Below are 14,930 nucleotides of genomic sequence, written 5' to 3'. Positions count from 1 at the left end.
GTGGTGTGGTTTGATTTTTAGGGGGAGGTAAGGGTATGTCATGTCTCATTTTAAATCAGCTACTGTCCCTTGGCAATGACTAACTTGATATTTCTCCTTCTCTTTCTCTAGTCCTCCTTCTCCCATGAATATTCACATGCACACAAACACACACACACACAGAAATCAGTTTATCCAAACTCAAACTTGAAAGTGTTCAATGCTGCTTGCATACCTGTTAATATTTTTGTTATTTCTAACCCCAAACACAAAAATGAGTAGAAAGAAAAATAAGAAAAAATTGCCTTTACCTTCCAGTATTCATCTTTCTTTCCCCTTCTTCTCTATGCAACTATGTACATATTTTTTTACTTAGTTGTGATCATAGTGTAAATATAATTCTGTATCATCTTTTTCATTTGTGTTTTTTAAATGTTGTTAGTCTGTTTTTATTTTAGATGGTCCCATGATATTTCATTAATTTAACCATTCCTATGTTGTCAGATATCCTCTTTCCTCCGTGTAGACATCTTTGTTCATACAACTTTTTCATTTGGGGAATTATTCTTAACCTGAAAAAAAGTAGACCTATTAGGTCAAAGAATTTGGATTTTTTTTTTTTTTTTACATCTTTATTGGAGTATAATTGCTTCACAATGGTGTACTAGTTTCTGCTTTATAACAAAGTGAATCAGTTATACATATACATCTGTTCCTATATCCCTTCCCTCTTGCGTCTCCCTCCCTCCCACCCTCCCTATTCCACCCCTCCAGGCGGTCACAAAGGACGGAACTGATCTCCCTGTGCTATGCGGCTCCTTCCCACTATCTATCTACCTTACGTTTGGTACTGTATATATGTCCATGCCTCTCTCTCGCTTTGTCACAGCTTACCCTTCTCCCTCCCCATATCCTGAAGTCCATTCTCAAGTAGGTCTGTGTCTTTATTCCTGTTTTACCCCTAGGTTCTTCATGACATTTTTTTTCTTAAATTCCATATATATGTGTTAGCATACGGTATTTGTCTTTCTCTTTCTGACTTACTTCACTCTGTATGACAGACTCTAGGTCTATCCACCTCATTACAAATAGCTCAATTTCGTTTCTTTTTATGGCTGAGTAATATTCCATTGTATATATGTGCCACATCTTCTTTATCCATTCATCCGATGATGGACACTTAGGTTGTTTCCATCTCCGGGCTATTGTGAATAGAGCTGCAATGAACATTTTGGTACATGTCTCTTTTTGAATTATGGTTTTCTCAGGGTATATGCCTAGTAGTAGGATTGCTGGGTCATATGGTAGTTCTATTTGTAGTTTTTTAAGGAACCTCCATACCGTTCTCCATAGTGGCTGTACCAATTCACATTCCCACCAGCAGTGCAAGAGTGTTCCCTTTTCTCCACACCCTCTCCAGCATTTATTGTTTCTAGATTTTTTGATGATGGCCATTCTGACTGGTGTGAGATGATATCTCATTGTAGTTTTGATTTGCATTTCTCTAATGATTAATGATGTTGAGCATTCTTTCATGTGTTTGTTGGCAATCTGTATATCTTCTTTGGAGAAATGTCTATTTAGGTCTTCTGCCCATTTTTGGCTTGGGTTGTTTGTTTTTTTGCTATTGAGCTGCATGAGCTGCTTATAAATTTTGGAGATTAATCCTTTGTCAGTTGCTTCATTTGCAAATATTTTCTCCCATTCTGAGGGTTATCTTTTGGTCTTGTTTATGGTGTCCTTTGCTGTGCAAAAGCTTTGCAGTTTCATTAGGTCTCATTTGTTTATTTTTGTTTTTATTTCCATTTCTCTAGGAGGTGGGTCAAAAAGAATCTTGCTGTGATTTATGTCATAGAGTGTTCTGCCTATGTTTTCCTCTAAGAGTTTGATAGTTTCCGGCCTTACATTTAGGTCTTTAATCCATTTTGAGCTTATTTTTGTGTATGGTGTTAGGGAATGATCTAACCTCATACTTTTACATGTACCTGTCCAGTTTTGCCAGCACCACTTATTGAAGAGGCTGTCCTTTCTCCACTGTACATTCCTGCCTCCTTTATCAAAGATAAGGTGACCATATGTGCGTGGGTTTATCTCTGGGCTTTCTATCCTGTTCCATTGATCTATCTTTCTGTTTTTGTGCCAGTACCATATGTCTTGATTACTGTAGCTTTGTAGTATAGTCTGAAGTCAGGGAGTCTGATTCCTCCAGCTCTGTTTTTCATTCTCAAGATTACTTTGGCTATTCGGGGTCTTCTGTGTTTCCATACAAATTGTGAAATTTTTTGTTCTAGTTCTGTGAAAAATGTCAGTAGTAGTTTGATAGGGATTGCATTGAATCTGTAGATTGCTTTGGGTAGTAGAGTCATTTTCACAATATTGATTCTTCCAATCCAGGAATATGGTATATCTCTCCATCTATTTGTATCATCTTTAATTTCTTTCATCAGTGTCTTATAATTTTCTGCATACAGGTCTTTTGTCTCCTTAGATAGGTTTATTCCTAGATATTTTATTCTTTTTTTTTATTATTTATTTATTTATTTTTAATTTTTTTATTTTTTATTTTTTTATTTATTAGTTTCTGCTTTATAACAAATTGAATCAGTCATACATATACATCTGTTCCCACATCCCTTCCCTCATGCATCTCCCTCCCTCCCACCCTCCCCATCCCACCCCTCCAGGCGGTCACAAAGCACCGAGCTGATCTCCCTGTGCTCTGCGGCTGCTTCCCACTATCTATCTACCTTACGTTTGGTAGTGTATATATGTCCATGCCTCTCTTTCGCTTTGTCACCGCTTACCCTTCCCCCTCCCCATATCCTCAAGTCCATTCTCAAGTAGGTCTGTGTCTTTATTCCCGTTTTACCTCTAGGTTCTTCATGACATTTTTTTTTTTAATTCCATATATATGTGTTAGCATACGGTATTTGTCTTTCTCTTTCTGACTTACTTCACTCTGTATGACAGACTCTAGGTCTATCCACCTCATTACAAATAGCTCAGTTTCGTTTCTTTTTATGGCTGAGTAATATTCCATTGTATATATGTGCCACATCTTCTTTATCCATTCATCTGATGATGGACACTTAGGTTGTTTCCATCTCCGGGCTATTGTGAATAGAGCTGCAATGAACATTTTGGTACATGTCTCTTTTTGAATTATGGTTTTCTCAGGGTATATGCCTAGTAGTGGGATTGCTGGGTCATATGGTAGTTCTATTTTTAGTTTTTTAAGGAACCTCCATACTGTTCTCCATAGTGGCTGTACCAATTCACATTCCCACCAGCAGTGCAAGAGTGTTCCCTTTTCTCCACACCCTCTCCAGCATTTATTGTTTCTAGATTTCTTGATGATGGCCATTCTGACTGGTGTGAGATGATATCTCATTGTAGTTTTGATTTGCATTTCTCTAATGATTAATGATGTTGAGCATTCTTTCATGTGTTTGTTGGCAGTCTGTATATCTTCTTTGGAGAAATGCCTATTTAAGTCTTCTGCCCATTTTTGGATTGGGTTGTTTGTTTTTTTGCTATTGAGCTGCATGAGCTGTTTATAAATTTTGGAGATTAATCCTTTGTCAGTTGCTTCATTTGCAAATATTTTCTCCCATTCTGAGGGTTGTCTTTTGGTCTTGTTTATGGTTTCCTTTGCTGTGCAAAAGCTTTGAAGTTTCATTAGGTCCCATTTGTTTATCTTTGTTTTTAGTTCCATTTCTCTAGGAGGTGGGTCCAAAAGGATCTTGCTGTGATTTATGTCATAGAGTGTTCTGCCTATGTTTTCCTCTAAGAGTTTGATAGTTTCTGGCCTTACATTTAGGTCTTTAATCCATTTTGAGCTTATTTTTGTGTATGGTGTTAGGGAATGATCTAATCTCATACTTTTACATGTCCCTGTCCAGTTTTCCCAACACCACTTATTGAAGAGGCTGTCCTTTCTCCACTGTACATTCCTGCCTCCTTTATCAAAGATAAGTTGGCCATATGTGCGTGGGTTTATCTCTGGGCTTTCTATCCTGATCCACTGATCTATCTTTCTGTTTTTATGCCAGTACCACACTGTCTTAATTACTGTAGCTTTGTAGTATAGTCTGAAGTCAGGGAGCCTGATTCCTCCAGCTCCGTTTTTCGTTCTCAAGATTACTTTGGCTATTCGGGGTCTTTTGTTTTTCCAAACAAATTTTGAAATTTTTTGTTCTAGTTCTGTGAAAAATGCCAGTGGTAGTTTGATAGGGATTGCATTGAATCTGTAGATTGCTTTGGGTAGTAGAGTCATTTTCACAATATTGATTCTTCCAATCCAGGAGCATGGTATATCTCTCCATCTATTTGTATCATCTTTAATTTCTTTCATCAGTGTCTTATAATTTTCTGCATACAGGTCTTTTGTCTCCTTAGGTAGGTTTATTCCTAGATATTTTATTCTTTTTGTTGCAATGGTAAATGGGAGTGTTTTCTTGATTTCATTTTCAGATTTTTCATCATTAGTGTACAGGAATGCCAGAGATTTCTGTGCATTAATTTTGTATCCTGCTACTTTACCGAATTCATTGATTAGCTCTAGTAGTTTTTCGGTAGCATCTTTAGGATTCTCTATGTATAGTATCATGTCATCTGCAAACAGTGACAGCTTTACTTCTTCTTTTCCAATTTGGATTCCTTTTATTTCCTTTTCTTCTCTGATTGCTGTGGCTAAAACTTCCAAAACTATGTTGAATAAGAGTGGTGAGAGTGGGCAGCCTTGTCTTGTTCCTGATCTTAGTGGAAATGGTTTCAGTTTTTCACCATTGAGGACAATGTTGGCTGTGGGTTTGTCATATATGGCCTTTATTATGTTGAGGAAAGTTCCCTCTATGCCTACTTTCTGCAGGGTTTTTATCATAAATGGGTGTTGAATTTTGTCGAAAGCTTTCTCTGCATCTATTGAGATGATCATATGGTTTTTCTCCTTCAACTTGTTAATATGGTGTATCACATTGATTGATTTGCGTATATTGAAGAATCCTTGCATTCCTGGAATAAACCCCACTTGATCATGGTGTATGATCCTTTTAATGTGCTGTTGGATTCTGTTTGCTAGTATTTTGTTGAGGATTTTTGCATCTATGTTCATCAGTGATATTGGCCTGTAGTTTTCTTTCTTTGTGACATCCTTGTCTGATTTTGGTATCAAGGTGATGGTGGCCTCGTAGAATGAGTTTGGGAGTGTTCCTCCCTCTGCTATACTTTGGAAGAGTTTGAGAAGGATAGGTGTTAGCTCTTCTCTAAATGTTTGGTAGAATTCACCTGTGAAGCCACCTGGTCCTGGGCTTTTGTTTGTTGGATGATTTTTAATCACAGTTTCAATTTCAGTGCTTGTGATTGGTCTGTTCATATGTTCTATTTCTTCCTGATTCAGTCTTGGCAGGTTGTGCATTTCTAAGAATTTGTCCATTTTCTTCCAGGTTGTCCATTTTATTGGCATAGAGTTGCTTGTAGTAATCTCTCATGATCTTTTGTATTTCTGCAGTGTCAGTTGTTACTTCTCCTTTTTCATTTCTAATTCTATTGATTTGAGTCTTCTCCCTTTTTTTCTTGATGAGTCTGGCTAATGGTTTATCAATTTTGTTTATCTTCTCAAAGAATCAGCTTTTAGTTTTATTGATCTTTGCTATCATTTCCTTCATTCCTTTTTCATTTATTTCTGATTGATTTTTATGATTTCTTTCCTTCTGCTAACTTTGGGGGTTTGGGGTTCTTCTTTCTCTAATTGCTTTAGGTGCAAGGCCAGGTTGTTTACTCGAGATGTTTCCTGTTTCTTAAGGTGGGATTGTATTGCTATAAACTTCCCTCTTAGAACTGCTGTTGCTGCATCCCATAGGTTTTGGGTCGTGTCTCCATTGTCATTTGTTTCTAGGTATTTTTAAATTTCCTCTTTGATTTCTTCAGTGATCACTTCGTTATTAAGTAGTGTATTGTTTAGCCTCCATGTGTTTGTATTTTTTACAGATCTTTTCCTGTAATTGATATCTAGTCTCATAGCGTTGTGGTCAGAAAAGATACTTGATACAATTTCAGTTTTCTTAAATTTACCAAGGCTTGATTTGTGACCCAAGATATGATCTATCCTGGAGAATGTTCCATGAGCACTTGAGAAAAATGTGTATTCTGTTGTTTTTGGATGGAATGTCCTATAAATATCAATTAAGTCCATCTTGTTTAATGTATCATTTAAAGCTTGTGTTTCCTTATTTATTTTCATTTTGGATGATCTGTCCATTGGTGGAAGTGGGGTGTTGAAGTCCCCTACTATGAATTTGTTACTGTCGATTTCCCCTTTTATGGCTGTTAGTATTTGCCTTATGTATTGAGGTGCTTCTATGTTGGGTGCATAAATATTTACAATTGCTATATCTTCTTCTTGGATCGATCCCTTGATCATTATGTAGTGTCCTTCTTTGTCTCTTCTAATAGTCTTTATTTTAAAATGGGTGTTTTTGTGGCTTCACACATAACTGCCAAATTGCTTTCCGTAAGAGTTGTTCTAATCTACAATATCCCGCTCACCCCAGGGTGTGATGTACCTATTTCACTTTCTTACTTGCTTTAAGAACTGACATTAAAGGATATATATTTTTGAAATTATTACATACTAAATGTACCTCATTTAAATATATGAATATCTTAGGGAGGTCATTATAATTATGCGTCTTTGAGTTTCTGAGTCCGTTATAAAAACTGATGGCCAGATAGTTCTCTTGGAGTAATACAGTCCTCAAGTGAACCATGAGTATAAAAATATGTCACATTTTGTATTTTCATGGGAATTTTACATTTCTTTGCTAATAATAATAAACTTCCTGCTGTGTCTGTACAGGAAATGAGAGTTAAGTCCATTTTCACATCTGAAAATTTCTCAGTAGTGTCTTTTGGAACTTACTGTTTGTGTTTAGTTTGACACTGAATTTGGAATTGGTCAGAAGGAAAGCCATTTTCTCACCATTTCCGGGTGAATTTTCTATATGAATCTAAGGCAGGGGTTTGCTTGAATCACTAGTTCTTAAGCTGGAGAGTGTGCAGCAGAATCACCTAGAAACACAGAGTGCTGAACCGTCCCCAAGTTTCTGATTTAGTAGGTCTAGGGTTGGACCCAGGATCTCCCTTTCTAGCAGGGCCCCAGGTGATGCTGTGCTGCTAGGTCAGTGACCGTACTCTTGGGATCTCAGGTTAAAATGGAATATATCGGCCTCACCCAGGCCAGGAAATAAAGACTATCCCTGGAATGCTGACAAAGCCCATCTGAGCGGATTTCCTGATTTGTGTTCTTATGCATCAGGTGAAGCTTCCTCTCTCTTCCAAGCTGAAGAGGGGTCCCTTTCTCCTTTGAGTCTTGTAGCTAGGCCTTGGCCTTTCTTTCTAGATTTTTGCTACTTCTCTGGCAGTGTTCTTCCTTTCTTCCTTTTATAGTTCTGCAGACACACTGGTTTCTGGTTACCTGGGTTCAGTGTGGTGTGCAGACAGAAACTGACACGTGGATTCCACAGATAAATGGGTGCATCACAGCTCTTCGCGTGTGCCATTTAGCTTTGGTCTGATCAAAAACTTCCAGTAGCCCCATCCAAGCATCCTGCAGCAGTTCCCTCTTGAGATTAGAAGTCCTCTCTCTGGAACCTCAGCCTTCGGTGTCACACCTTGTTTGGATCCCTGGATGCAGAAACGCCAGAGTTGTCTTGCTCTAATACTGTGGTCATCTGTCCATGGATTTAAAAGCTAACTAAAATGATCTTCATTGTCCCTCCTGTAGCACATCTTTGACTGTGGCATCATCCAGGCAGCATGAGCCTCTGTTATACCCTTCACGTGTTTCCTCTTTGCTGTCCACAGGAGGGCTATGTGGACATACTTCTGCTTCACTGTGACTGGCTTTGGTTATTCCATTTTGTGATGGAATCCAGTGTTGAAATGCGTCAAAAGCACTTGTATCTCATTGAAAAAACCCTGCTGGCTGAGCTGTATCTCTTAATGGGGTGGGGACTAGGAAATACTTGTTAGAATAAGCTTATGTTTGGCACACATACTTCGGAAAACCTCTTCTAATGAGCCCTTGGGCTTGCTAAGGAATGGCGTGTGCCTCAAGTTCCTGAGCACAATGGGCTTGTATATGGAAACCATGACAACTCTGATTTTCTTCAGCAACTTAATATCCAATGTGTTTCACGATTTTATTTCACTACCTTAGTGTATATTAAGGTTTGAACAAAGGGAAGAAACAAAGGGAAGACTCATATTAGGGAAAATTTTTAATATTCATTCAAGCAATTTCTTTCAGGTTTGTTTTATTTCGTTTGAGCCTTTAGGTGAGTGGTTGGGGGCAGGAATATGGAGGTGGGATTTTTCTCTCACTGATTCCTGGAATTTCGTGTCCAAAGGAGGGCAGTCAACTGACCTCACGACAGAATAACCAGAGGGCAGCAGAACTTTTCTGGGTATTGTTCACTGCTTACTGGTCTCTTTTCCTTGACACATCTTTAACAGCAGGTGTCTCCACCAAGACAAGTATCTGTGGTGTCAACCTTGTAACAGCATCCAGTGAATGATACATTCTTCTTCTCATGAGACCTCTACAGATAGCAAACGCTTGGAAGTCTTCTGGAGCTTCTCCCTCTAGGTCTGAGGGTGCGTGAGATGTAAGGCGTCTTGTCAAAGCTTAACTCAGAGCATGGCTGTGCATCTCTCCTCAGCCCTTTGACCTAGGCCCTTTGACCTTTCTTCTGACAACTGTCACATTAATAAATATTTTTAGTAGGGCCTGACTATGAAGCAATCTGTGAACCATTTATTTTGGCTATGCCATATTGCTGAGAATCCCAGTAACAGAAATTACTTTTAACAGATTTCAGATAATGCATTTAGTCTTGATTTGAATAATGTGCATGGTTCCATATGCCCATGAATTGTAGTGGGGATAGCAGGATGAGGTCATCACTGCCACACAGATACTTTACTTAGCAGGGAACAGAGCTGGCAGGACAGCTCAGTTCCTGTTTCTGAAAGGAGTACCTGCCTTGGGGAGAGGCAGAGCTTCCCAGCTAGTGCGCCTTGTTGGTTACAGGAGTGCATGAGGTGCTGGTTCTCTGAAACCTCCAGCAGCAAGGCAGCACCAAGGGTGACCAGAACCCCCTGGGCTGTTGTCCCCTCTGCTGTGAGCAGCTCCATCCGTTTTTTGATGTGGGCCATGGCTTGAAAACTGTGTTTGAAATCCTTCTGTGAGGAATGTTAAGCAAAGTGACACAAATAGTTGATATACCTTTTTGAATCCTCTTCCTACCAGGAAAAAAATGCCTCTCTGAAAACAGTGTTTCCCAAGATTGTCTCATACACAGACTACCTTTATGATTTCTTTTCATATCCAAATGCCCCTTGTACCATTATTTTCTTAATCATTTAAATCAGCTAACTTTTTCAAACATTTCTTTTTAAAAGGAAATTAATGTCACTATTGGAAGTGGGAAAACCAGTTATCCCATGGCATTAAATGGAAGGTAACGTTAATGATACATACGCAGTTATTTAATAAGACAAAAAAGTTTTGTGCTTGAACCATATCTAATTTTCTCACAGGCCACGCCTGAAGGAAACACTGTATTAACTTAGAGTCCTATCAGAAGCCCAACATGAACCACTCTCATTCTCTGTAAAATGGCTTTAGTCGTAATGTTCCAATCTCTGAAGGGTTTCATGGTTCTTGTAGGAGTTCACTGTTAACGGCAGCTCTCTGCAGGGATGCGGATGCTGGGGATCCTGCCCCCCTTGCCTGTTGCCTGGGTGTCCACCCAAGCTGCGGTGCAGTGAAGAGAGACCACGGACATGAAGTGAGCAGGCCCTTGTGACGAGATTAATGCATTATCCCATTTTGGGCTTGTTGGGAAGAATTGTAGAATACAAACGGAATTGGATTCAGGTTAATGTTTGTCATTAGCTAGCTGTGAACTTGGACAAGTACGTTTTCCCTGGGTGGTCCTCAGCGTCTTTTTCTGAAGGAAAGGAAGGCTGTGATCTGCATGATTCTGACATCCCCTGGATCTGTCTTTGCCTCACCTTCAGATTATTCAAATGATAGCCAAGTCCACAGTCCCTTATCTGCAATTGAGAAATCGCCAAAGCTTTGAGAGCCAAAAGCTATTGGTTTGGGTAGGGAAGGTCATGAGGAAGCCCTTGTGTCCAGAAACTTGCATTTTTAGAAAAACCCCTCTGACGTTTCATGGGGTTTGAAGGTTTCTAGGTTGTTCTTATTAATCTGCACATTTGCTTTGTGATGTGTACTTTCAAGGTGTTGGAACTAAGGCCTGGCAATTAAGGGGTTTACTCAGAACCATGCAGCAAATTAATGATAGGGATATTGTTGGTAAAGATATATTTGCCCCAGAGAAGAGAAAACTTTCAGTTAGACACATGTCCAGGAAAAAAAAAATTGTATAAATCAGATACACATGCCCAAAGCTGTGGGGAGGAGGTTATGAATAGTTTCTCCGATTCTTTCCATGGCCCTTCGAGTGGAAAAGCGAGGCCTGGCACGGTTCGCCCTTCCTTGACCACTGTTTAAGAGCTCCTCTTCCACTGCATTCCTGGATCCGCTGTTGCTTGTACCACTCCTTTGGCACTTGAAGTACTTTGTATTTTTAGTCGCTTTTCCTGAATTCACGCTGTTCTGTTCGCTGGCTCACGATTTGGCAGTTGCTCGTTGGGTGCTGTTGTAAAAGGACTGAGAGTCCACTTCTTCTCTGGCAGAGTGAGGAACAGTTGTAAGTAACTTCCTACCTTGGCAACACAGGTAATTTCACAGTCTGGCCCTGACCGCTCACGCTCCCCACCACCGTGTGCACTGATTTCAGCTACAGGGAATTTCCCTCCTCCTCTCCAACACGGGAGGATCATTTGTAACCCCTTGTCTTTGTCCCATATCACCGGCCCCCAGCCTGGATTGCCCCCTCTCCTTGGTGTATTCTTGTCCCATCCTCTCCTCTTTCTTGAAAACTCATCTTTCTATGTTCAGCCAGGCCCTAGCTCCCAGAAAGCTTACTTGTGCTTCCATGGCACCTGGTTTATATCTGGTACTTAAACCACACAGGTGTTTAGTTCTCTGAAACCCACTGAGCACCATGCCCTCCCCCTCACCTCTTCTCCCTGGTCCTACTTTGTAATTTTTTTTCGTGTCTTCCTTTCCCATTATTCTCATCACCAACATCACATCTTTATTTTTATATCCCTAGTGCCAAGGACAACCTCTGGCTCACACAGTTTAAGGGACCAAAATGGTTTTTGAGCCAATTTAGGAACTCGCAAGTAAAACTTAGTGAGAATTTCCAATCTATCTTTGCCTTTCAAGATATAAAGTATACAAAGGGGTGAAAAACATTTTTGAGGTTTTTTTTTTTTTTAAACAAGATTTCCATTATCTAAGGAGAAAAGAGAGGGACTTGTTCTCATCTTCCACTAGACTTTGAGTTCCTTGAAAACTGAGAGTAGGTCTTATACTTTTATCATCCTCAACATTTAGAATGGTGTTCCACACATGGTTGGTATGTAATGTACTTTATATTGATTGAAATAATTGCTTTCCTTGACTAGAGGGTGTTCCATATAACTGCTGGAGTTTAATACCAGGTTTATTTTATGCTGGGAAAGCATGACCAACATCAGGTGAAAACAGTCAACAATTTGACCAATGGTTGACAAAAAAGGCATGACTAAGTTCCAGGCATGATCAATTAAATGGTCTTTTTAAACTTGATTCCTTTTGTTAAAACACAGCAGTATTTAATAAGATTAAAATATGGGAAATATAAACCCAAGGGAAAACTTCATCTTTGTATAGTGAATTTTATTGTTGAGTATCCCCAGATCCTATGTTTTAAAAATCCAGCCATGCTTTTTTTCTTTTGCATTTATAGAAAAAATGATGTTCCCATAACCCTTCCCAAGCTAGCCAGGCAAATTACTTCAAATAGCTGGCTGTTATGCTAGATTTTTAAAGACTGAAACCAGGCTATTAAATATATTCTCCTTCAGAAAAGCTGAGAGGTGGTGACGGGCACAATCCTACTGTTTCTTATAAGTTCATGTGGCCCTTATAAAGGTATAAATTATCTTGCAGGTCTGTGTCCAGCTGTATTTTATGTGATGTCTCCTAGTAATACATGTACTGAAAAGAATTAAAATATTGTTGAATGCTTCCTGGGGTCCTTACAAGAGAAGTAGGTAAGGTCTCTGAGATGAGGTATCTCAAGACTTCTGAAAGGAGCAGTTTATGCCCAATCTGAACTGTTTACCATTTGTCAGGAAAGGTTTTAATCCATTGACTAATACACATTACAAACACAGTCAAGCCATGTGGGTAAGTTAGTCTTAATATCAACTAGAATTTTTAAATTTGGACTACATTCCATTTTTAAAATAAACTCTTGAATCTATGTAGTTTAACAAAACTGTAGTATTTAACAGATGTCCCTTATCATGACTAATCTTTTTCATAAATGGTTTGTCTTTATGTGGGATTTGTGAGAAGAACTTCTCACTGTTAATTTCTTTGATAAATGAAAAGGCAATTGAAGCTTTTCAGGTAGCTTATAGGAGCTAGAAAAACTTAAAAATTATTAAAACAGCCTCCTTCCACCTGCGCCAACGATCACTCTGGTAGGTATTTAGGAACAGAAGAAAGTTGCATGGAGGAAGGAAAGAGGGCAGTAAACTAATCCACTGTCCTCATTGTTGAGGCCTTTGATGATGAGAGAAAAATAAGGGATTTTCTGGGTCTCATTTCTATAAAGGAAAGAATCAACTTTCTAATTCTAAATTATTGCTTTAAATTTTTCTCTTTGTGGAACTACTTTCTTTGTGAAAGGTAAGGAACTGATGTAATTTTGCTGGGAAAAATGGTTTCTAAGGCATTGGAAACCATGCAGGGGCAGCAGCTGAAATTAGTGACGTTCACATTTGCTTGGGAGTAAGGGAAAAGTTCATTCTTTTCACCCATTCTCCTGCCTTTCCAAAAGCCTGTCGTCTGCATTTTATTTTGTGCCTTTGATCTGAGAGGAATTAATAGCCATCAAACAGACAGCTGTGAATGATAGAGGGTACTCAGAACATACAGAATGAATGAGTGAGGAAATAGCATTTCATATTACATTACTTGCATCCTCCCAGTTGGAGGGATTACTTTATAGCAATGCATTTTCCCCTAATCATAAAAAAGGGGTATTTTGGTGATGGTCTTGGATTGTTTGTTTGCCTCCAGCTCTAGTTGTGGCCAACTTTTTATTTCAGTTTATGGTTTGAAAACAGTAGATTCATGTACCTTCTTTAGGTATTTTGTCCTTTTTAATCACTGAAGGGACTCTTGTTCTGTCTCCTGTGCCCTGTTGGGCACTGCAGAGCTGTTTGTATGCACTCTTGGAGCGTTTTGTTATAATTACAGGAGAGGTAGTCATGTTTTCTTCTAACAATTATTGTTCCTCCAGTTCTCTGCAGGGCTTCTATTTATTGCTTTGTTTTCCACTTATTTTAAGACCTACCTGTAGCTTTCAGAATCACCCTGAAGTTTGAGGAAGGTGATCAGTACTTTTTCTGTCAACGTTGTAACCTGCGACAACCATCAGTACAACCCTGGGAACCTCTACTCTTTTGCTAACCCAACACAATTCTTGTCCATGTGTATAGGTATTGTGGAGGATTACAAGCCACCGTTCTATGATGTGGTTCCCAATGACCCAAGTTTTGAAGATATGAGGAAGGTGGTCTGTGTAGACCAACAGAGGCCCAACATACCCAACAGATGGTTCTCAGACCCGGTAAGACAATGCTTTCTTAGTTTTAGAGCTATACTTAGCTGTTTGCTATTTGCATTCTCTTGATTTTTCAGCTGGTAGAGTTCTTGAGTGATCTGCCCTGTTTCTTTCTCTCCCTATTTTATGTAGAAGAGCTTTAGACCTAGTTGAGCAGGTTCACAAAATGGTCTCATTCTTGAAAGAGCCATTTCTGATAGATCTTGCTAATGAATGACAACATTCACAAGATTTTTTTACCCTTGATTAGCTCCAGGAATTGGGACATGCATTACTATGCCACTGGCCCTAGGACTGCAGTTTCACATGTAAACCAAGAGACCTGAGTGATGCTTTTTAACCTCTTTTCTATCTCTGCATCTCTTCCAAACATAGGCAGTTTAATGCTGACAATCCTTATTGCTGCTGTTAAGTAGCAAATCTAAGGCATTGAGAAATGACCCTATTTGCATATTTCAGCTTTAACTCTGGGTTAGTGTTACGGCTGTTAGCACCATAAAACCATCAAACCATCAACCACACTGGTCTGTGTAACTGACTTGATAGTCAGTTGGTAGCATTAGGAGTCCAAAGGGCAGAGTTTAAGAAACTCAAGAGTGGTTTCTTTATCAGTGGCTAAGGCCTTGATTATTTGTGTAAGGAAAATGGTAATAACATCACTTGAACGTCACAAGACCTGCAGAGCCCTGCAAAACAGTGGACGTAACATCTGCCCAGTTACTTTTTCACTGTGGTGTTGGTTCTTTCTCTCCTCAGACATTAACCTCCCTGGCCAAGCTGATGAAAGAATGCTGGTATCAAAATCCATCTGCCAGACTCACAGCCCTGCGTATCAAAAAGACTTTGACCAAAATTGATAATTCCCTAGACAAATTGAAAACTGACTGTTGACATTTTCATGGTGTCAAGAAGGAAGGTCTGACGTTGTCGTCGTTGTCCAGCTGGGACCTAATGCTGGCCTGACTGGTTGTCAGAATCCATCTGTCTCCCTCCCCAAATGACTGCTTTGACAAGGCCGACATCTTACCCGGCCGTGTGCTGGGGAGACACCAAAACCACCCTAACCTCGCTCAATGACTGTGAACTGGGCATTTCACAAACTGTTCACGCTGCAGAGACTCATGTTGGACA

At 39.4% G+C, this 14,930-nt stretch overlaps 1 protein-coding gene across 3 annotated transcripts in view; it reads left to right on the top strand.

The window, feature by feature from the left end:
• The window catches only part of ACVR1 (activin A receptor type 1), a gene marked incomplete at both ends in the record, with an annotated part of 60,090 nt that extends 45,400 nt beyond the window's left edge, over positions 1-14,690 (top strand). For all 3 annotated transcript variants that reach the window (XM_079709962.1, XM_079709960.1, XM_079709961.1), the window contains 2 exons: positions 13,675-13,805; positions 14,556-14,690. In XM_079709962.1, coding sequence (XP_079566088.1) covers positions 13,675-13,805; positions 14,556-14,690 — 266 coding nt within the window. The remainder of the gene's footprint in view (positions 1-13,674; positions 13,806-14,555) is intronic.
• Between the last annotated feature and the right edge of the window lie 240 nt (positions 14,691-14,930).

The sequence above is a fragment of the Hyperoodon ampullatus genome (assembly GCF_949752795.1).
Source record: "Hyperoodon ampullatus genome assembly, chromosome: 8".
NCBI classification, from domain to species: Eukaryota; Metazoa; Chordata; class Mammalia; order Artiodactyla; family Ziphiidae; genus Hyperoodon; species Hyperoodon ampullatus.
Note: the sequence above shows the minus strand (reverse complement) of the source record. Positions and strands in the feature narration are given on the sequence as shown.